A 24,854-nucleotide genomic window follows, 5' to 3' on the forward strand; every position below is an offset into this window, starting at 1 on the left:
TTGTAGCCGGCATCACAAGATATTTACATGCCAGATGTGATAAAGATTCATATGTCCCTTCATGCTTCAACCACCATTCCAGTGGACATGCATCCATGCTGATGACGGGTTCTGCTCAATAACAATCCAAAGCAATGCAGACCAATGCAAGTTCATTTTCATTATCTGAGTCAGATCCCACCAGCAGAAGGTTGATTTTCTTTTCTGGGGGTTCGGATTCTGTAGTTTCTGCATCGGAGTGTTGCTCTTTTAAGACTTCTGAAAGCTTGATCCACACCCTGTCCCGATCAGCTTTTGGAAGGCACTTCAGATTCTTAAACTTTGGGTAGAGTGCTGTAGCTATCTTGAGAAATCTCACATTGGTACCTTCTTTGCGTTCTGTCAAATCTGCTGTGAGTGTTCTTAAAACGAAAACATGCTGGGTCATCATCCGAGACTGCTATAACATGAAATACATGGCAGAATGCAGGAATAACAGAGCAGGAGACATACAATTCTCCCCCAAGGAGTTCAGTCACGAATTTAATTAACGCATTATTTTCTTAACAAGCATCATCAGCATGGAAGCATATCCTCCAGAATGGGGGCCAAAGCATGAAGGGGCATACAAATGTTTAGCATATCTGGCATGTAAATACCTTACAGTGCCGGCTATAAAAGGGCCATTTGAACGCTGTTCTCACTTTCAGGTGACATTGTAAATGAGAAGTGGGCAAGCATTATCGCCCATAATTGTAAACAATTTGTTTGTCTTAGTGATTGGCTGAACAAGAAGTAAGACTGAGTGGACTTGTAGGCTCTAAAGTTTTATATTGTTTTGTTTTTGAGTAAAGTTATGTAACACAAAAACCCTACATTTGTAAGTTGCACTTCCATGATAAAGAGATTGCACTACAGTACTTGTATGAGGTGAACTGAAAAATACTATTTCTTTTATAATTTTTACAGTGCAAATATTTGTAATAAAAATAATATAAAGTGAGCACTGTACACTTTGTATTATTTGTTGTAAATGAAATCAATATATTTGAAAATGTAGAAAAACATCCAAAATATTTAATAAATTTCAATTTGTGTTCTATTGTTTAACAGTATGATTAAAACTGCAATTATATCACGATTAATTTTTTTAATCACAATTAATTTTTCTGAGTTAATTGCGTGAGTAAACTGTGATTAAATCGACAGCCCTAAAAATTTTAAAAACTATCTTCATAGATTCCTAGAAATGTAGGACTGGAAGGAACCTCAACAGATCATCTAATCCAGTCCCCTGCATTGAGGCAGGACTAACTATTATCTCTAGACCATCCCTGATAGGTGTTTGTCTAACCTGTTCTTAAAAACCTCCAAGGTAATTTGTTCCAGTGTTTAACTACCCTGACTAAAGTTAGGAAGTTCTTCCTAATGTCTAACCCAGGGGTTCCCAAAATTCATTGTACCCCAACCCTCTTCTGACAACAAAAATTACTACACGATTCCAGGATGGGGGACCGAAACCTGAGCCCACCCAAACACTGCTGCCCTGGGTCGGGGGACCAAAGCCGGAGCCGTACTGCCCCGGGTGGGGGGGACAAAGTCGAATCCCCAGGGCTTCAGCCTGAGGCAGAGGGCTTGTAACCCAAGTGCCACCATCCTGGGGGCTTCAGCTTCAGCCCCGGGCCCCACAAGTTTAACACCATCCCTGGCCACCCCATTAAAATGGGGTCCCAACCCACAGTTTGAGAACCTCTAGTCTAACCTAAATCTCTCTCAGTGGTTAAGGAGAACAATTTATTACCCTCCTCTTTATAACAACCTTTTATGTGCTTGAAGACTGTTACCATGCCTCCTCCCCATCTACGTACACAATAGAAAAAAAGTTCTTAAAATTTAAATTCCAAAACTCAAAAACTTGTTTACAAAACCCAGTAACTAAGAAGAAAGGAAATAGCTAATTAAGGACATAATAAACCTTACTCTGCCCATATAGCAGACATTCTTATCAAATATTAAGAAATGTATACTGTGACACTGCACTCCATATGTTTATGGAAATATGTTAACAAGTGGAAATACGATGTAACTGGAATATGCTTTATGCAAAAGGTCTCTTGTGAGGTATCATTACAAAGTGTATAATCTGAGTGTGTTCATCCTATTTGTATGAATGTATCATTCTTGTATTTGAAATCAGAAATATGAAATATAATTCTGAGGTCCTATTGTAGTTATGCAAAGTGTGGGCCATTAATGGTGGCTTAGAATCTTGATGGTTCCCATTAACTAGGACAATTGGACAAAGGGAGCTGCAGTCATGAGAAATCCCCTAATTACCACCTGAGCTGAAACTAACAAGAACAGTACCGGGGGAAAGGATTGGGCCCGGACTAGGAAGGAGTCTAGTCTGTGAAAGAAGCTTATTGGAACATCTCTGAGGGTGAGATTTTACCTGTATTCAATTTCTTAAATGTATTAGGCATAGACTTGTGTGATTTGTTTTGTTTTGCTTGGTGACTTACTTTGTTCTGTCTGTTATTACTTGGAACCACTTAAATCCTACTTTTTATTCTTAATAAAATCACTTTTGTTTATTATTGAACCCAGAGTAAGTGATTAATACCTGGGCGAGCAAACAGCCATGCACATCTCTCTATCAGTGTTATAGAGGGCGGACAATTTATGAGTTTACCCTGTATAAGCTTTATACAGAGTAAAACGGATTTATTTGGGGTTTGGATCCCATTGGGAGCTTGGTGTCTAGGTGCTGGAGACAGGAGTACCTGCTGAGTGGTTTTCAGTTAAAGCCTGCAGCTTTGGGGACATGGTTCAGACCCTGAGTCTGTGTTGCAGCAGGCTTGCATGTCTGGCTCAACAAGACAGGGTTCTGGAGTCCCAAGCTGACAGGGAAAACGAGCTCAGAGGTAGTTTCAGCACATCAGGTGACAGTCCCAAGGGGATCTGTGACCGAACCCTCTCATATACATCACCGCAATCTTAACTCACACAAAATACTATTTTCAGTCATTTCAAAATATAAACAACTTTTCTTAAGAAAAATTACATATGTACACATTAATGCTAAATTCTTCAGCCTGAAATGCAAATCCATATTCAAAGTTTTATCACAGATTAGTTTTACACTTCTCCTATTTTATACACATTATCAAGAAACAGCTGTTTTGAGTACTTCACCAAAAAACTACTGTCAACTGATAAATATATTTTAGCTCCTACTACACCTCTACCCCAACATAACACTGTCCTCGGGAGCCAAAAAAATCTTACCGCGTTACATCTAACTTGCTTTGATCCACCAGAGTGCAGCCCCGCTGCCCCGGAGCACCGCTTTACTGCGTTATATCCGAATTCTTGTTATATCAGGTCGCATTATATAGGGGTAGAGGTGTATTTCCCATGTACCAGTATACTTTCAGATAAAAGCCATTTAAAAACCCCAACATTGCATGAGTCAGTTAAGGCTGTTGCACTGTGATGAAACACATAGTTCTGAATACTTGATAAGAAATCTTATATTGCCCATGCAAACATTCTTATGTCCTTAGGTAGCCATTTCCATGCTTTTAAATGTTGAGGTTCGATAAAAGAAAAGAGTATGTAAACTCACTGCCTGATCTTTAGTGACCTAAACTTTTAAGCAACTTTAAAAAAAAAAAAATTGAACATGTGATGCTACAGTATACACACAAGAAAGTTCTAGTGAACTATGTAATAAGCTTAAGAGACAAGTATATTGGTATCCCTGTAGGAATAGCACAGTATAAATATCCACAATAGTGTTGTGAGATCTATATAAGAGGAAGAATACAAGTACAGTTTTCATTGAAAGAGAGGTGCAAGAATTGTCTTTATAATGCACTCCACAGATCTGAAGAGTCATGCAAGAGGCCCTTATTCTGTAGTTCTGCAGTTTTGGGGCAATCCAAAAGACGGTAACTTATTCATATACAGACCTTTGACCATTAACAACAAATCAGATAAGAGTTGTTTTTACTAACAGACAAGTTTCTCCCTTAGCTGGTTACAGCACAAGTAATACTATCCAATGATCTTCCAAAAACAAAGCATTGTTTTAAAGTGTCTGCTGTTGCAGCTACTAGATATTTACATTTATGAAGTTTTTAAATTATCATATTCAAGACTATGGGTATTATTAAGGGACTATTCTGGTTCCAGAAGTGTTATCAACCTTGTTATTTTATGAAAAATAAAAGCATTATAACAAGCTGAACTATATGAGACTTGTATCCTGGCTTGAAAGTTTCCTGGCTCCAGACTTTGCAAACTATCATGAGGAACATCCAGATGCAAAAGCTTTCAATCCTAGCACGTGATAGATAGGAGGCTCTTTCTATTGTAAAATGCCACACCACGTGCAGTGTATGAGGTGATCTCTCAGCTTGAACAGTTTCTCTCCATCACTAGGCAAAACCTAGTTCTGTAAGTCTTCAAGGTTAATATTTCTTAATTTGTACAGTGGAAGGAAAAACTGGTTTATTTCCAAATAAAGTACTCCTTGCAGAAAAACAAAACGCAACTTTATGTTTGCTTCCTGTTGCCATTTTCACTTTGCATTTTCCTCACAAAAGTCCAAAAATAAGTCTATTTTCAAAATGTTCATCTCAGAAGAACTTAAGGCTTAAAATCCTTAACACATTTCAGAGGATTTTAGTACTAAGCCTCACAATACTCGAAGAATTAGAAAGCATATTACAGATAAGTTGACAGAGACCTAGAAGAGACCTGCCCAAGACCATGGTGTCTGTAACAGAACTCAGGAAGACTTGACAATTAGTCCATTGTTGTAATCTCTGATACTACTTTATCTATACTATTCAGAATATGTTTCAGATATATCATAATGGTCTCAGTTTGAATTCAAGTATGCTTAATTTGGATATCATTAAATACAGTTTGGCCTGTATAACAAGATCACGATTAAATATCTACATCAAGGGACTGCTCTAGAGGATTGTTCTCCCAGTGCAAGTTCTAACAGTCACTGTTCACTAGCTAGAACATGGCTCTCAAACTTATTTGATCAAACACCCTTTCTTTGTGTCTGTAATAGTTTATGCCCCCTCCCCAGCCACACAAGTAATATAATCGCCCAGCTCTGAAGGCAGAGCAGAGATCAGCGGCTGCTGGCCAGGCTCCCAGCTCTGAAGGCAGCACCACCTGAAGGCAGCAGCAGAGAAGTATGGGTGACAATGCCATACCATGCCACACTTATTTCTCTGCTGCTGCTGGCAGTGGTGCTGCCTTCAGAGCTGGGCGCCTGGCCAGCAGATAACGCTCTCTGTCTGCCCAGTTCTGAAGGCAGAGCGACTTCTTCCCCACCACCACCACCAGAATACATTCCACAGTGACCCCTAGTTTGAGAACATCTGAGCTAGAGAATACGGAAGTGACTGCATGGCATAACTAAAGGTTATGCTGTGCATCTATCACCACTCTATCTGTGTGTACAATAAAAAAAATTGTAAGCCCATCATTATAATTTAAAAGATCTCCAACTCACTTCTAAACAAAAACCACAAAGCTGAAATAATGGTTTTGTACGTTAGACCAGGATGGATGGGACGCTAGAGTCCAGGGTCCTTCAATGAGAATACTATATTACCAGTACCGTGACTTTTACATCTACCAATTCTTTGCCTCGACATCACAAGCTACTCTCAACTACAGATGCAAAGCATAAGCAGAAATGTGATCACCAAGATATTTAGAACATAAATTATAAACCCCTTTTTATTTTTTTTTAATAGATCAAAACCGAGACTCTGGACTGCATCCAGAAATGAACTGGAAACCCAGCGCAATCTTTGGAGCACAAGTATAATATGCTTCGTGAGTGAAACACTGCTAAACAAGTAGCCACATTGGACACTAGCTAAAGTTTCAAAGTAGCTCTCAAGTATATCCCAAGGAAGAGCACATAGTCATAGCCCCATATGGAAATAATAAGCACAAATAATGGTGGGGAGATGTGCGTCTGATTGGGAAGCAGGATGCAATCTTTCCAATGAAAGATAAAAGTTCTCGTTTTCAGCTACTGTTTGGACAGACAAAAGCAGCCCTTGATCCAACAAGACTCCTAGATTTCAAACTTGAGTATCAAAAGGCAAAAAAAGGCATATATTCAGTCTCTCTGTATTTTCCCAAAACTGAATTAAGTCTTACCCAAGAAGTGCATCAGCTAGTTAGCTCTTATCCACGCTTACACTTTCACGATTACCCAGGGGTACAGGGTGAATCACTACTGCCAACTTACAGCAAGAAGTTGTCTGTGCCCACTCGCCCAAGGCTATCAGCGGCTGGCAATACAAACATCTCATTCTGGGCTCCACAGGCTAGCAATGTTCACACCTCAGCCCTCAGGCTCCCTAAGTGAATCCATGGGGCAGAGCAGACAACCTGTGGCTAAATCTATGGAGATAATTAGCCTCCCAAGTTCTGCTTTAGGCCCAGGTCCCTCCTACCAATCTGTACACCCCTCTTCATTACACTCAAGTGCCCAGTCCCTCAACTTCTGGACACCTACAATGCACAAGGATTCACTGCCTCTGTGGAAGCAGTGCCCTCAGTTCACTAGCTTCACCTCCGTTCAGCACTCTCCATAGCACACAGCATTTAGTCACATATGTAGCAAAACCAAACAGAAGTTTATTTGATAAGGCTTAAGATAAAGATTCAATCAAAAGCAAGTATAAGGATTGGAAACATATGGTGACAGATAAAAGAAAAAAAATAAAACACCATCCAGAGCCTATACTTATTAACAAGGTTCCTTTCCTAACTAATAAGCTATCTCTCACCCAACTGTCAATCTGTATAGTGCTTTTCCAGTAAACAGCTGGAATGCAGTTTTCATGAGACACTCACACTGTCAGAGTGTCACCACTGTAATGGATACTACCGTATGCCCTTTTTTCTCCTTTTATACAGTTCCAGACCTTTTTTTCTCTCTTCAATGACCAAGATGTTTCATTAACTTTAGTTTGCCCCAATGGTCCACCTAGTCAAGGTCTTTTTTTCTGGGGCTCTGTTGTGCTTTGTAAAGGCCCAAGCCTGCACCTCGTCTAACTTATAAACACTTAGCAAGGCTGGGTCCAACAATGTCAATTGTTCTCATTCTTGATTGAGTTGGCTCTGAGAAAAGCTTGCGTCAACTGAAATTTCACTTCTAGCAGCTTTGGAACATAAAATATTTTCCATACATACATCCCACAACAACCATGACAACCAGCGGGTTCTTAGCTTTTGGCAGAGACCACATGCAGCCCCCTTAAATGAAATATCATGAAGACAGTGATCACAGGGGAAACACCTGTCTAGGCAAGTCCCTGGATATAGACTCATAACTATGTACCCACCAGTGGTATATTGCCAACATTAGGTCACACAACCCCCCAGTATTGCAGACATTGTAAAATAAGGTTTTCCCCAACTGTCTCTACAACTACTGATGGTTGTTATCTCCCAGTGCCAAATATTTTCACAGTCACAGTGCCAACTGAATGATACCCAATTTCCTATTCTTGTCTCCAAATGGAATGCCTGAAGAAGGCAAGTCTTTCCTTTGTTCACTTATCTCAGAAATTCCTTATTTGTTATGTTGGGAATTGTAAGTAAAGAAGGCAGAAGTTCAGCTACTTAGGTAGTGGCTTTGATAAAGTTGCACTCTACCTTCTTACCACAATCCAATCCATAGTACTGACATACCTAACCCTAGTTCTTCAAACTTCAAAATTGTTTCCAGATAAAAATTTAAGCAGGAAGACAAGCAGGCAATGCATGCCTAAGCAATCATAACACTTCAAGAGATGTTAAATGCATGAGTCCATAGATTAAAAATACTATTCATATGCAAAGTATAAAATATCAGGTGCAGAAGAAAATTTGAAACATCTCAAAATGAAGCTAAGTGCAACAAATTCAGAAAAGTAGAGAAAAAGGAAAGCAAATGGAGAAAAGAAAATTTTTATAAACGTAAGGAAAGAATTCAGAAGAAAAATGACAAGATACTTGAAAAAAAACTATGACCACAAGACCTCATTACTACTAGTAGGAGTGAAAGTTGTTTTATTTGGGGGTGGGGGGTAGTTAAACAATATTTTCGTACTGGATGTGATGGAATGGAGTGGTGAAAAGTTTACAATTTCGTTAAATGATTAAAGAGAATCAATTCTAACCATCTATTAACATATGAAAATGTAAACAACAAATATAGAGAATTACCTAAGGTAGCGAGGTGTAACCTGAATGAGATAAAACAGGAAGAAAATGTAATCTATTAAAGCCAACGCTTTGAAAATCTGATCTCAGACTGTTAAATAACCACTTCAGTGAAGTGGCAGAAGACTCCAACCTCACTTGAGACATTTTAAACAAGACTGGACAAAAATTTAGGAGCAAATTTTGATGTCAAAACACAGGCAGACTATCTGGCTTGTATGTTAACTCGTTATTTGAAGGCTGGGGAAGGGAAGAATTCTCCCCATGTGAAGAGTGGCAGAACAGCATCAACAGAATTACCTAACAGTTCCTAGTGTGGGGTCAGTGTTTCAGAAGTAAGTGTACGAAGAAGAAAGGCTGATGGATCCATGAAGTCACATGTTCTGACCTGGCTCCCAATCTTCCCCTGTAGGGTCATGTAGAAAGAGCCCTGCTGTGAAGAGCCCTAGGCTCCATAGCATACAGGGAGTACCCATGCATTGCCTCACAGCATTCTGCCCTTGAATTCCCCCACACTGGCACCATTCCAGTTCCACTACGAGCATGAGCTGGCACACCTGTGGAGGTGATGGTGGGATTTATCACTAATGGAATATACTACCTATGCAGAACATACTTAAGATTTTATTAAACTATTTGCTTCAACACATGCCTTTGAAGTATATTAGCCTTTAAAAATCTAAAAATTAGAAAAAGAAAAGTGGAAGACATGCCAGAAAGTTATTTTCCATGGTTTAAGAAAATATTGAAGCAAATCTGACACAACCAGAACACCACTCAGATGACAAGAGTGGTATCCATTTTAGGAGAGATCTTATTCACTTTATACATTGATGATCTGGAAAAAAGTGTGCAACATTTACTTTCAATATAAAATTGAAGACAAAACAAAGGCAGAGGACAATAGAATTTATAACAATTTGGAGATCATAGTGGCTTGCAAATTAGAGAAATTAAACACTATGTTTTGCTTTCTGGGACCTTCAGAACATTAAGATGGATCTCTCATCAGGAGATCCTAATGACCAATTTTTAAACAAAGCTCTGCTTTAAAGGACTGCAGCCTAGAATTATTCTTCCCAAGGGTACAAACACCCATTTAATCACTTACCACTCAGAGCTATATCTACTGAGACAAAGATCATTTTTCTTTTAATATAGAAAGTGAATAATCTGTGCCTTTCGTGTACAGTAATTACAGCTTTGGATCAGCTACTTCCATCTTTCCTTGACAATGACAGCCAAGACCCAAATGAGGTGATGGCAGCCTCACCAGAAAAGAAAGTCACGCAAGAGGACTCAAGCTCTGGCCAGAAATGTACTAAGGTATTTCAGTCTGTAAGAAGCCTTGAAAATAGAGCCAGGGGTATGGAACATGACTGAAATGCAGATGGAAAGGAAATGTCAAAGCCCTCAAGATATCAAGAAGTTCACATTCAACATCGGTGAGAAAGATGATAGGTCACATCCGAAGTATTCAGCCCAATCCTGGAACAAGTGGCAGTCAACAGGAGTTTAGGCAAGCAGGAAATATCTCACAGTAAGCACAACGGACATCCTTGAAGAAGTATTATACTTAGCTCTTTGTTTCTATACTTTTAATCTTGAAAATAAGTTCTAACTGCTTCAGTTTTCAGGGAAGGAGCATTTGCAGTGCTTCATCATCCCACCTGGAACTTAATTTATGCAAATTATGCAAAATTATTATGCAAAAGTCTGGATTAGCAGAATGTCAATGTCCGATTTACATTTTTCAACATCACTGCACTTTTTGTTATATGGTTCCTTCTTTCTAATAGATCACCACACAATGCCAGGCACCCCAGCAAACATACAATGACACCAGAAGGCAGCACTCCTCTTTACCTTCTGCTGAATATTCTGCTACCTCCAAGGCAGGAAGTCCATACACGAAGCCCTTCTGGAATCTACGAACACAGCAGAAGTAAAAGGCAGAGAAGTTTATGTAGATTTAAAGGTTACACTTCTCAAAACACAACAATGCCAAATTCCTAAATGCTATGCTTAGTTTATTATTACTTTGTTTTGGGCATTTATTTATGTAAATATAGTACATTGACAAGTCTGTAAACAAAGCAATTACTAGGATTCAGCATCCAAAATGTAATCTGACTCTACATTTTGTTTTTAAAAAAATTAGAAAAGGGAAAAGTTCTCAATTCTAATTATTGTATTAGAAGTAGTATTTCTACATACACTGCAAACAGACAATAATTTTTAAAAATTGTATATTTATTTAATCAGAGGAGCCAATCTAAACCACATGACAAATGACCGGATAGATCAAATTTTTTTTTTAAAAGTAGTCTAGTTTAATAAATGTTACACTAAAATAATAAGATACAGGAAACTTACAGGACAGCAAACTAGAAAGAAATTAGAAACAAACTTTTATTACAAGATACTATTAGAAATATAACTATAGCCTGATTTTGCCCTCCATTTGGTAAATATATTCAGCTGTGTTTTTAGAATAGACACTACGAACATAGCTGCCTTTCTCTTTATTTGTCTCTCTGTCCACCAGGGTCTATGAACTCAGAAGGATGTTTACAGCTTAAGGAATAAATCAGATTCACTACCCACTGCTGCAAAATTCATGCTTTAAAGTGCCATATTTATATGTTCTTCTACTTTGCATTTCTAGAAAACCTGCCATAAGACCTGAAAGTGTATTGCAAAAGCTAAGCATGTCTCAGAGCACCCATGATAGACAGGTATTTATCCACTTTTTACATATGGAGAAACAAAAGAGGTTAAGTGATTTAACCAAGACAACAGTGAATCCGTGTGTTCATGGTGAATATTCTGGATCTAATAAAGCCTACCCATGAGCCAGACCATAACCTGATCCAGGATGGAGACAAGCACTTTCTGAGAGAAGGTCTTTCACTGGTATTTATGCAAAAAGAACCTTGCAGGCAATGCAGGAGACATTCATGAACCTGGCCTTTTCTATTCCAGAACCATTAGTAGTAGGTTAACCTAGTTCTCTTCCTTCTCTCCAGTAACTTCTAAACTAGGAGAATCAGAGATAAATCCTAATTGATTGTAAAGGCCTCAGACTACTATACAATCAGCAATCCCAGCAAGTTTTTAGGATTTCTACTTGCTAATTAGAAAGAGTTTATTAGCTGCAGTTTTTCTAACCCTATTGTAGGACACAACAGAAAATCTCTTCTTTGGCGATTCACTCTCCTTTCCACCCAGAGACTGCCTCTGCTACTACCAACCCTCTTGATGAAGGTTCATAGCGATATCACCAAGCTAAAGAACTGTCACCACTGCTAAAATTAAGCTGACTCCACAGTACCACTAGTGACTAGGAACTAAATATGTGCAGGTGAGTTTCTTCTAAGGCTATGGATACTAAGTTTGACAGTCTGCTTATAATGTAAAAGCAAATGTCCCCATGTTAAATAATTCTGAAGTGCTAAAAATTCAGCTACTTTAATTCCAGGTTCAGATAAGTTCTTTCAGCCTTTACTAGAACTGTACAGAGACTTGTTTCTTCACAATCTTACATGACTGACTGGTAAAAAAAATAAAACAGTTACTACCCTGTTCTGTAACTGTTGTCTTTCAAAATGTGTTAAGCATGCCCATTCCATTTCAGGTATGTGCATGCCAAGTGCAGAGTCAGATTTTTTTCCCCCTTAGCAGTACCTATCAGGGTGGAGCATGTACCCTTTACTTCCTCATGCTGCTGCTGCATGATGGTATAAAGTGGGGTGCCACCTCAGACTCCCTTTCAGTTCCTTCTTACCGAACAGACTCTGACAGATAGGAAGGTGGGTCATGGAACGGACATGTATTATACATCTCAAAAAACAGTACCAGAACAGGGTTAGTAAGCATTTTTTCATTCAACTGATTGCACATATCCATTCCACTTCAGGTGACTCACAAGCAGTTTAAACCAGAGGTCCGTTTCACAATCTACCTGAACAAGGACTGAGAACTACTCATCCAAACTTGGCATCATCTCCAGAAGGCTGAGATATAGTGTAATGTGTAGTAAAAGTATGTACTGATGACTATTAATTGCAGCTCTACAAATGTCGGCTATAGCTACTTGAGCCAAAAAAAGTTGCTTGAGATCTCGTGGAGCGTGCTACCACCCTGCTTGGAGAGGGTACATTGGCAACGTCATAGCACAGGCATATGCAGGACAAAATCCAGGATGCGGTCCTCTGCTTTAAGACTGAAAGACCTTTCATCCTGCCCATAACTGAGACAAACAGCTGGGGTGACTATTTAAAAGACTATCTAGTCCTGTCCAAGTAAAAAGTCATCGCCCGAAGGTATGGAGCCTCTCCTCATCCTGATGAGACTGGGACTTAGGAAAGAAAGTCATTAAGTATATAGCTTGATTGGGCTAGAATTCCAATACTACTATAGTCAGGAATTTCAGATGTGGAGGTACACATACCTTGTCTATATTTTAAAAAATGCGTAAGGAGGGTCAGCTACCAACTCTCATACTCCACCACCCTTCTTCTGGAGGCCATACCTACCAAAAATACTTCTTTCAGAGAAAGTTGCAGTAAAGAGCCTGCAGCCATCAGTTCAAAGGACAGAACCATCAAAACTTGTTGCACCAGATCTAAGTGCCAAGGAGGAATGGAATCCATCACATGGAGAGAACCCCTGTCCAAATGCTTTAAGAATCTGACTGATATAACATTCAAAAATACTAAGCAGCCTGCGATTGATGGCTGGAGACAGCTGTCAGGTGAACTCTGACAGAACTAAATCAACAGGTCTTGTTGTTTCAGGTGGAACAAACAGTTCAAAATATATTGGAGAGGCCAGGAGTGGTGAAAATCATCATTCTGTTTTGACCATAAAGGAGAATCATTTCTATTTCAACGGGTAAATGTATCTAGTAGTTGTTTTCCCGCTATTCAGCAGAATATTCTGCACATTCTCTGAACACTTCACTCTTGAGCTGCTAACCATAGAGCGTCCAGGCCATCAGATGGAGAGCAACTGGGTTGGGATACAGCAAGTACCCATGGTCCTGGGAGCCTAGCTTGCGTTCTGGAGGTAGTGTCAAAAGAGCCCTAGTAGAGAGGCTCAGCAGCCTGAAGAACCAATGCTGGTAAGGCCAAGCTGATAGTATAAAGATTATGCAAGCATGACCTAAATTGAGCCTGAACACACCCATGGGAAGGGGTCGAATGGGAGGATAAGCATACATCAGTTCATCTTTTGTAGAAAGTACAAAAGCATCAATCAGAAATCCCGGATTCTGAGCTGCTCTGGAACAAGAAACTTGGCACTTTTTCATGCGGCAAATAGCAAACAGGTCTAAGTGAGTAACCCCCCGCCCCCAGGTTTGAAAAATGAATCTCATGTTATCTGAACTAAGAAGCCATTCATAATCTCTGTTGAATTATCTGCTCAGGCGATCCTCCAAGCTACTATGAACACAGGGAAGGTGGGAGGCTTTGAGATTTATTGCATTGGCAATACCAAACTCCCAAAGATGTATTGTCTCTTGATACAGACGGTCTGATACAGTCCCTCCCTACATATTCATTTAGAATATTGCCACAGTGTCCATGAGAACATGTAGCCTCCCCACCATGATGGGAGAAAAGCCCAACAGGCCAAATGAACAGCCCGCATTTATGTGGACAGCCAAATCTTCATGAGACCACAAACTGAGTTGGTAGGTTTGTAGGTGAGCTCCCCAACCTACAGAAGAAACATCCATAACTAGAGACAGTATGGGTAAGAGAGAGCCAAAGTGAACTCTCTCCCATACTCTCATTGGCCGGATGCATCCACTAGTCCAAGGAGACAAACCTGATAGCTTTCTTTGACAGGTTAACAAGCCTTGTGCATAGGAAGGAAGCGGTAGATGTGGTATATCTCCACTTTAGTAAGGCTTTTGATATGGTCTTACATGACCATCTCATAAATAAACTAGGGAAATACAACCTAGATGGAGCTACTATAAGGTGGGCGGGTAACTGGTTGGAAAACCATTCCCAGAGAATAGTTATCAGTGGTTCACAGTCAAGCTGGAGGGGCATATCAAGTGGGGTCCTGCAGGGATCAGTTCTGAGTCCAGATCTGTTCAATATCTTCATCAATGATATAGACAATGGCATAAAGAGTACACTTATAAAGTTTGTGGATGATACCAAGCTGGGAGGGCTTGCAAGTGCTTTGGAGGATAGGATTAAAATTCAAACTGATCTGGAAGAACTGGAGAAACATTCTGAAGTAAATTGAATGAAATTCAATACAGAAACATGTAAAGTATTCCACTTACGAAGGAACAATCAGCTGCATACATACAAAATGGGAAATGACTGCCTAGGAAGGAATACTGCAAAAAGGGATCTGGGGAGTCATACTGGGTCACAAGTTAAATATGAGTCAACAGTGTAACACTGTTGCAAAAAAAGTAAACATAATTCTAGGCTGCATTAGCAGGAGTCATAGAATCATAGAATATCAGGGTTGGAAGGGACCTCAGGAGGTCATCTAGTCCAACCCCCTGCTCAAAGCAGGACCAATCCCCAATTGTTGCCCCAGATCCCTAAATGGCCCCCTCAAGGATTGAACTCACAACCCTGGGTTTAGCAGGCCAATGCTCAAACCACTGAGCTATCCCTCCCTCGCCCCCCCCCTCCTTGTAAGCAAGACACGAGAAGTAATTCTACCACTCTATTCCGCACTGATTAGGTCTCAATGGGAGTATTGTGTCCACTTCTGGACACCACATTTCAGGAAAGATGTGGACAAACTGGAGAAACTCCAGAGAAGAGAAACAAAAATGATTAAAGGTCTAAAAAAACATCACCTATGAGGGAAGATTGAAAAAATTGGGTTTGTTTAGTCTGGAGAAGAGAAGACTGAGAGGTGACATGATAACAGTTTTCAAGTTCAGAAAAGGCTGTTACAAGGAGGAAGGGGGAAAATTGTTCTCCTTAACCCTGAAGGATAGGACAAGAAGCAATGGGTTTAAAATGCAGCAAGGGTGGTTTAGGTTGGACATTAGGAAAAACTTCCTAACTGTGAGGGTGGTTAAACACTGGAATAAATTGCCTAGGGAGATTGTGGAATCTCCATCATTGGAGATTTTTAAGAGCAGGTTAGACAAACACCTGTCAGTGGTTCTCAACCAGGGGGTACACCGAGGTCTTCCAAGGGGTACATCACCTCATCTAGATATTTGCCAAGTTTTACAACAGGCTATATAAAAGACACTAGCAAAGTCAGTACAAACTAAAAATTTCATATGACTTGTTTATACTGCTCTATACACTGAAATGTAAGTACAATATTTATATTCCAACTGATTTATTTTATAATTATATGGTAAAAATGAGAAAGTACACAATTTTTCAGCAATAGTGTGCTGTAACACTTTTGTATTTTTGTGTCTGATTTTGTAAGCAAGTAGTTTTTAAATAACTTGAAACTTGGTGGTACACAAGACAAACCAGACTCCTGAAAGGGACACAGTAGTCTAGAAAGGTTGAGAGCCACTGGCCTAGATAATACTCATGCCATGAGTGCAGGTGACTGGACTAGATGACCTCTCGAGATCCCTTCCAGTCCTACTACTCTATGAGACTAGTACTCATGCAGGAATTCAAATCAGCATGGCCAGTGGTGACAAGCCAGGAAATACTTAACCAACAGTCTTTAACCAACTCTGCAACTTCCTGAGACAAAGTCCAGTGTGACAAACCACATATGTGCAGGAGACCATACCCCAGTAGTCTGAGGCAGTTTCTTACTACTGTGATTGCATGGGCTTTGAGATCTGCGGAAATGTTACACATTCTCGGGAATTTGGCTTGACGTAGGAACACTTTGGTTACTGTAGAATCCAGGATCACCCATATAAATTTTGTTCTCTGAACTGGGGAAAAGACTGACTTGTCCTTGTTGATCAATAAGAGGGACTGGATCCTGCATAAACTGAGTTCTACTTGGAGTTTGTATCTACCTCATACCAGCCAGTCATTTAGGTAAGGAAATACTTGCACTCTGATTTTCTAAAGGATGCAGCCACTACTGCCATGCCTTTTTGTAAATACTTGCAGGGCAGCAAACAGGCCAAAGGGCACGACCGCAAACTAATAACGGGTTGCGTTGACCAGAAATCTTAGTAATCTCCTGTGGCTTTGATGGATAGCCGCATGGAAATATGCATCCTTTAAGTCACCAGGATCTAGGAAAGGGATGATAGAGGCTAGGGTGCCCATACAAACCCTTGTTTTTTATATATTTGTTCATATTTTAGAGGTCTACAATGGATCTGAGCCCTCCTTTTGCCTTTGAGATCAGGAAGTCATGTGAAGAATGGAACCTCTTCAATAGCTCCCAAATGAAGGTGAGACTGGACCTCCTGGAGGAGGACAACCTCTTGAGAGTGGTCCTGAAAAGGGATGGGGAAGGGGGGTGGAAATAAATCCCTGTTACACAGTACTTAGCACCCAATCCATCTGTCATGATATGGGCCCAAGCAAATAGGAAGTAAGATAACCTGTTGGAACAACAGGGGAGGGAGAAACTGGGACGTAATGATTTGATACTCTGTCGTCAGTAAGACAGTCAAACAGGCTGCTTGGATTTCCAGACTGTCTCAAAGAACCTACCATGGAAGAAAACAGAGGAGGTGGAAGTCTCTTCCTTTGGTGGTCCACCCCTTGCTTTTCTTGGAGTTGTCAAGGCTGCCTTGGTGGGAAGAGATAGTATCTCTAAAGACACTGTGCAAGGAATTGCTTTCCTTTGGGGAAAGGAGTGTAAATTCCCAATGTTTCAGTGTGACCCTTGAATACTTCACACTATGGAGTTTCTGATCAGTCTTCTGTGAGAAGAGGGTAGGACATTCATAGGTGAAGTTGCTGGATAGTCTGCTAGACCGGACGTCCTGCAGGAGACCCAATGATTATGCACAGATATTCATGGCTTCAGTTACTGCAGATGCCTTGGCTCTGGCTGCCAAATCTGCACCATCTAAGGCAGCCCAGAGAGGTCCCAGCCATCAGTTTGCCCTGTTCTAAGATGGCCTGCAACTCCTGTCTGGCCTCCTTCAGCAACTTGTCTGAGCACTTCAATACATTGCCTGAAAGGGAGAATTCATATCTGACCAGTAAGACCTGCTGCTTAGAAAGATACCATATTGTAGACCAGCTGTGAAATAAATCTTTCTACCAAAAAGGCAGAATCTCTTTCTGTCTTTATCTTCTGGGATAGAAGAAGGCTGTTCCTGATCTGCTCTTTCATTCACTACTGAGACAGCTAAGGAACCAGGCAGGTGTAAAAACATTCATAGCCCTGAGAAGGGACATGTTAGATTCTCTCAGTCCTCTTCGCTGTTGGAGACAGAGATGATGGCATTTACCACAAAGATTTTGTGCACTCTAGAATGACTTAATTTATAGGCAGAGTCACTCACAAAGATCCTACCATATTTATGTAGTATGCCTACCAGCCTGTGGGGACTCTGCCTTACTTGATATTCAGGTTGAAGTGGTTCAGAAGCCACTCTCTTTAGTTACTCTTAGTAGGCCCTGTAGTCATCCTGGACAGACAAAGAAACCCCAGACACCACAGGCTAATCCTTTCAACTTTCCATAATATCCATAGAAGCAATCATCCGAGGCAGAATTCCTTGATGCCCAGACCAAGCAGGAAGTTTCAAAAGGTAGATGCAGGGCGACCTCCATGAGGAGGTAATATAGTGTCGCTTATCTATCCTTTTTCTCTGGGACTTGTAGTCCCTGCAGATCTGGCGATGGTCTTGGAAGTGACCCTGTCCAAGGCACTTTATGTACCTGGAATGAAGATCACACATCAACAGACTTTTTGCAGCCAGCACAAGGCTTAAAAGCTTGGAGACCAAGGCATACCCCAGTAGTGGTCAACAGTCCCCCTTGCATAGCAGGAATCTGATGCTCCAAGTTGTAATAGAAATAACAAAAAAAAGCTACTCTAACAAGTACTACTAACTATTTACAGAAGTGAAATTAATCCCCTGGAGTGAGAGAAACTCATAGTAGCAAGTTGATCAACTCCCACTATTGATCCTGGGTAGTAAAAAGGAACTGAGGAGGGAGTGGAGCAGCTCTGCTCTTTACACCATCATGAAGCAGCACAAAATGGCAGAGGGTGAATGCACCACCCCAACAGTTATCACTAAGGAAAAAGTCTCCAACTCTAGTGCACTAAGAGCACACACACCTGAAGTGGAATTGACAGGTGCAATCACTCAAAATAGATTGCAGATTCTAAAAGCCTTCCTTTCCAGAGAAGCAAACAGCACAAGAGAAAGAATTATCCAAAGATAAGGGGGGGGGGAGGGAGAGGGAAATATTATTGCTACATCATATATATTAGGCATTAAGTGGTGAGAAAACAGATTTATACTCCAATGACGTTAAAAGCAGACTATCATTAAGGACTCCACTACCTAAAAAAGGAGTGATGTGCTTCTATTTATCTGTGAATTATACATCGAGTCCAGAGCAGTAAGGCTCTTTAGACTGTCAGAGAAGCTCACCGAATTTGCCACCAGTTTCATGGAATCCTGTGTAATAATTTTCTTAATTAAACAATAAAGACTAGTTTACCAAATTATTTAGGAATAACAATACCAATATCTTTAGCTGCCAGCACTTTCGCAATTCTATAAATAGAGCCCCTGGAAATAACATTACTGTGTTAACACCAAGTTCAGCTATGACTAGCTTAGTCTGCATACTATCTTTTCCAGTCTAATACCCCCCTATTACTGGACTACAGAAAGGGTGGAAGATAATTGTCTGGGAACACCAAATATTAGGTCTACACTGATCTTATTAGGGAGCCTGTACTGCTTATTCTTCTGCTTAACAAGGACTACAAGTGTGTGGAATATTCTTAATGCAGATTCTTCCCTAAACCATTATGAAGATCTTAACATCCCCATTTTCATTCAATTTGTAACAGAGTAAGGGGGAAAAAGGACTTTGGCACTAAAGCTCATGGGAAGAAAGAACCCATGAAACTCTACAGCAATCTTTTAATGTGCCCCTAATGGCACACATGAAACAGAGGAGCGTCCTTCAAGCCTGTTAGAGATGCCAGAGATCTGCAGGAAGCATGCTGTGGAGCTACTGATATTCCCATCCCAGTCCTCTCCAGCTCAGCTGACTTACCTTCTACAGTCTTCAACTAACTTTAATAAAGCGTATATGTATAGACAGTTTGTAGGCAAACTAGATTTTAAGTATAGAAACTGCTGACTTCAGATTGCAATTTCACTGATGAGGAGGCGGCAAGACCCGGCAATCTGCATAGTAGAGTCAGACAGACTACATGTTTGTCCTATCTGAAAAACACCCTTAGGCAGAGATTGGAATGGAAGATAGATGCTTCGTCAGATCCAGTTTCACTCACTGCAATTTGGAAGATCAGCCATCATTGCTAATGCATGTTCCAGATTTGATTTTTTTAATATATAAAAAGATTAAGAATTTAAATCATTATTAAGGTGTCAGACAGTCTTGTAAATTACAAATACACAACATGTTAGAACAGTTGAGTCAGCATGAGTAACAAACTAAAACCACACATTTAGATTTTATTTTCCTATAAAAATAATTTTGTTATTCTTCTACTTGCTCTCAGGTAACAAGTGACATCCCTCCTATTTGCTATACTTATTTGAGTCATATTAAAATAGAATGGAAGACCCTTTGTCTCAATGTTTCTTAAATTGTAGGTCAGGTTTTCACAACTCAGGTGGTTACCATGTATTTTAATGCCAATATCAAGATTATAAGTAGATTTCCTGGAACATGTGATAAACCAGTAAGGCAGTGGTTCCCAAACTTGTTCTGCTGCTTGTGCAGGGAAAGCCCCTGATGGGACAGGCCAGTTTGTTTACCTGCCGCGTCCGCAGGTTTGGCCGATCGCGGCTCCCAGTAGCCGTGGTTCGCTGCTGCAGGCCAATGGGAGTTGCTGGAAGCGGCGGCCAGTACGTCCCTCAGCCCGCGCCACTTCCAGCAGCTCCCATTGGCCTGGAGCAGTGAACCGCGGCCACTGGGAGCCGCGATCGGCCGAGCCTGCGGACGCGGCAGGTAAACAAACCAGTCCAGCCCACCAGGGGCTGTCTCTGCAAAAGCGGCCGAACAAGTTTGGGAACCACTGCAGTAAGGTATTAAATACCCTTAAAAGAATTATGTTTTTAAGCATAACGTTCCTGAAAAGACAATTCATTTCCTCACTCTTAGCTATGACAGGTTTAATTTCAGATTATAAAGTGTTAACAATCTTTCATGAACTGCACCAAACATTAAAAGCTTTACCTTTTCCATATAAAGTAACAAAAGGTCTCATTTCTGCAAAGAACAAGTTTACCAATAGCTTATCAACTGCCCTTTCCTCCCTGAAAGCCTTACCATGAGTTTCCTACGTACAGCAACCTGGCATCAAATTTCTTAGATATATTTTATTTATTTTAATCTAACAAAGTCACCAACTAAATTCTCAATCTTAAAATCTGATGTACATCATACAAAATGTTGTACATGCCATAGAATATTTATATGATTTTATTTTTTGTTTATAGTCAATAGCCATTCTACATTTTATAGTATGGGTAGATAAATTTGAAGAAGATGGAATATAAAAAGTTGCTGACTGAACATTTGTGCAATAGTTAATATTAAATTACACTGGCCAAATTCTGTGAAAAATGTAAGTCATGTGTTTTGTATAGTAACAGGGAAAGCCATAAGAACCCGGCAGTAACCTTTTGTAGTACGGTCACAGGTTGTAGGGACAAATTTTGTTCCTTCCCAACTGAATGCAAAAGGCCCCTTGTCAGGTGTGCTGCTCATGCTCTCTGACAAAGCCAAGCTCTGAAGGAGATTCTTATGTAGCTGCTCATAGAGGCAAGCCAGTAGGAAAAGCCTCACTGGAGAATCCCTTTGACCTTTTCCTTATAGAAGGGTGTGGTACACTTTCATACTCTTTAGTAGTTCAGAAGCATAATATGTATAAACTCTCACATTAAGATGCTAAGATTTTTTCCACAGAATTTATATGTTGATAGCACAAGTTACATTCAACTGCTAGAAGATCTTTTGGTTTATTAAATAGACCTTTAATACAATAAAGCACCCTTAATAGTCTGAGGGCCCACCTTCTGTAATTTGTCTGGCATCGTGTTGGGATGTATAATCCCCACACTGGGAGTTAAAGGGTTACTCCTGGGGGAATTCTGGGCCAAAAAATTAAGAATTCTGCAAACAATATTTTAAAATTCTGCAAAATTCTGCATATTTTATTTAATGTAATATAATATTATAATATAATAATATATTCAATATAATCATTCCAGTTTCAATTATTTTGGTAATTTATTTCAAAATACCTGTCAACAAGTATGTCAATAATACAAACAACAGCAAAAAAGATTCCCCCAGAAGCAGAGAGTTAAAGAAACCCCCTACAACAACCAGTTCCAGTTAGAGAGTGCTGGAGGGGGCTGTGTGGGGCCTTCAGAGCCCAGACACCTGCATTCCCATACTCCCAGAGCCCAGCTGCAGGCACCCCCCAGCCCAGACACCCACAACCCTTTCCCCCAGAGCCAAGCCATGACACCATGACCCCCAAAACCTTTACTCCCCTAACTTCTTTACTGTCCCACCAAGGTACATGGTGTGGTGCGGCCCTGCCCTTCACCCTTTGCCAGAGCTGATTGGGTCTCCCAGGCCTTCTTCCGTCCATGGAAGAATGAGGATCAAATCAGGGTGGGCCCTCCGCTCACTGTGAGCTTGGCTCTGCAGAGTCCAGCGGCCCCTACTAGCGGCCAGAAATTTTGAGGAGTAAACAGGGAATTCTGTCAAGTATCAAGGGGTAGCCATGTTAGTCTGTATCCACAAAAACAACAAGGAATCCGGTGGCACCTTAAAGACTAACAGATTTATTTGGGCATAAGCTTTCGTGGGTAAAAAACCACTTCTTCAGATGCATGGAGTCAAAATTACAGATGCAGGCATTATATACTGACATTACATACTGAAGAGAAGGGAGTTACCTCACAAGTGGAGAACCAGTGTTGACAGGGCCAATTCGATCAGGATGGATGTAGTCCACTCCCAATAATTGATGAGGAGGTGTCAATTCCAGGAGAGGCAAAGCTGCTTTTGTAGTGAGCCAGGCACTCCCAGTCCCTATTCAAGCCCAAATTAATGGTGTTAAATTTTCAAATGAATTTTAGTTCTGCAGTTTCTCTCTGAAGTCTGTTTCTGAAGTTTTTTTGTTCAAATATAGCTACTTTTAAATCCGTTATACAATGTTCAGGAAGATTGAAGTGTTCTCCTACTGGCTTTTGTATGTTACCATTCCTGATGCCCGATTTGTGTCCATTTATTCTTTTACGTAGGGACTGTCTGGTTTGGCCAATGTACATGGCAGAGGTGCATTGCTGTCACATGATGGCATATATCACATTAGTAGACGTGCAGGTGAATGAGCCCCTGATGGTGTGGTTGGGTCCTCTGATGGTGTCGCTAGTGTAGATATGGGGACAGAGTAGGCAACGAGGTTTGCTGCACGGTTTGGTTCCTGGGTTAGTGTTTCTCTGATGTGGTGTGTAGTTGCTGGTGAGTATTTGCTTCAGGTTTGAGGGCTGTCTGTAAGCAAAGATTGGCCTGCCTCCCAATTCTGTGAGAGTGAGGGATTGTTTTCCAGGATAGGTTGTAGATCGTTGAAGATATGCTGGAGTGGTTTTAGCTGGAGGCTGTACATGATGGCCAGTGGTGTTCTGTTATTTTCCTTGTTGGGCCTGTCCTGTAGTAGGTGACTTCTGGGTACCCGTCTCGCTCTGTCAATCTGTTTCCTCACTTCCCCAGGTAGGTACTGTAGTTTTAAGAATGCTTGATAAAGATCTTGTAGGTGTTTGTCTCTGTCTGAGGGATTGGAGCAAATTCAGTTGTATCTTAGAGCTTGGCTGTAGACAATGGATTGTGTGATGTGTCCTGGATGGAAGCTAGAGGCATGTAGGTAAGTATAGCGGTCAGTAGGTTCCTGGTATAGGGTGGTGTTTATGTGACAATCACTTATTTGCACTGTAGTGTCCAGGAAGTGGATCTCTTGTGTGGACTGGTCCAGGCTGAGGTTGATGGTGGGATGGAAATTGTTGAAATCCAGGTGGAATTCTTCAAGGGCCTCCTTCCCATGGGTCCAGATGATGAAGATGTCATCAATGCAGTGCAAGTAGAGGAGGGGCGCTAGGGGACGAGAGCTGAGGAAGCGTTGTTCTAAGTCAGCCATAAAAATGTTGGCATACTGTGGGGCCAGGAGGGTACTCATAGCAGTGCCACTGACTTGAAGGGATACATTGTCCCCAAATCTGAAATGGTTGTGGGTGAAGACAAAGTAACAAAGCTCAGCCACCAGGTGTGCCGTGGCCTCATCAGGGATACTGTTCCTCACAGATTGTAGTCCATCCTCATGGAATATTGTTGTAAAGAGCTTCTACATCCATTGTGGCTACGATGGTGTTTTCAGAAAGATCACCAATGCATTGGTGTCAGTATAATAATGCATGCATCTGTAATTTTCACTCCATGCATCTGAAGAAGTGGTTTTTTACCCACAAAAGCTTATGCCCAAATAAATCTGTTCATCTTTAAGGTGCCACCGAACTCTTTGTTGTTTTTAGGGAATTCTGTGAAATTCTGCAATGCACAGTTGCGTAGAAATCCCCCAGGAATAAAGGATTAAAAAATTCCAGGCCCAGACTCCCTACCCAGCTGCTCATGGGGGGAGGGATAGCTCAGTGGTTTGAGCTTTGGCCTGCTAAACCCAGGGTTGTGAGCTCAATCCTTGAGGGGGCCATTTGGGATCTGGGGCAAAAATTGGGGATTGGTCCTGCTTTGAGCAGGGGTTTGGAGTAGATGACCTCCTGAGGTCCCTACCAACCCTGATATTCTATGGTTCTATGCAGAGCATGATCCCGGTGGAGATGGGGCTTAAAAGACCTCAGACAGCTCAGAAGGGGGATGATAAGGCAGGGAGAAGGACTTGGCCTCAGGAGCGCCTGAGAAAGGACACAGAAGCTGTTTCTCTGAGAAGAGAGGAACTGGCCCACTAGAACGCAGACAGACTAAAGGTACTGTGTTTGTTCTGCATTACCTTGATTACAACCCTTTCCTGAACTTGGACACCCTCTCTCAGGGCCCTGGGCCAGAGTCCAGGGGAGTGGGAGGGCCTGGGCTCCCCTACCACACTCTAACTACTAGGCACCACCTCTGTCAAGTACCAACCTTTACAGACATTCAGTTCCATTTCTGACCTGCAGCACTGGACACAGTGCTATCTAAAAGCTATTGCACAGGCTTGCACAAGGATACTAAGTCTGTTCTCTATGCCAATGGGAATGTCTGATCAAAAGTGTACAATGAGGAAGTCACTCTATTGCACAAATATTCAACGGACAAAACAATTAGTTGGAATCAATCATTTGGTACCACAGGAGTACATTTGTTATATAAGATCACAGATTAGTGTTCCCCACATAAATACAAGTGCCTCTATTTCACAGATATCTATTTTACAGGAAACCATTA

At 41.0% G+C, this 24,854-nt stretch overlaps 1 protein-coding gene across 1 annotated transcript in view; it reads right to left on the minus strand.

The window, feature by feature from the left end:
• Positions 1–24,854, minus strand: part of CDK19 (cyclin dependent kinase 19) — a 217,847-nt gene that overhangs the window by 171,535 nt on the left and 21,458 nt on the right. The window contains 2 exon segments of the mRNA XM_084623122.1: positions 10,105–10,157; positions 10,160–10,166. Of these exon segments, the coding sequence (XP_084479248.1) occupies positions 10,105–10,157; positions 10,160–10,166 (60 nt within the window).

This window comes from Lepidochelys olivacea (genome assembly GCF_965140295.1).
Source record: "Lepidochelys olivacea isolate rLepOli2 genome assembly, chromosome: 3".
Classification (NCBI taxonomy): Eukaryota; Metazoa; Chordata; order Testudines; family Cheloniidae; genus Lepidochelys; species Lepidochelys olivacea.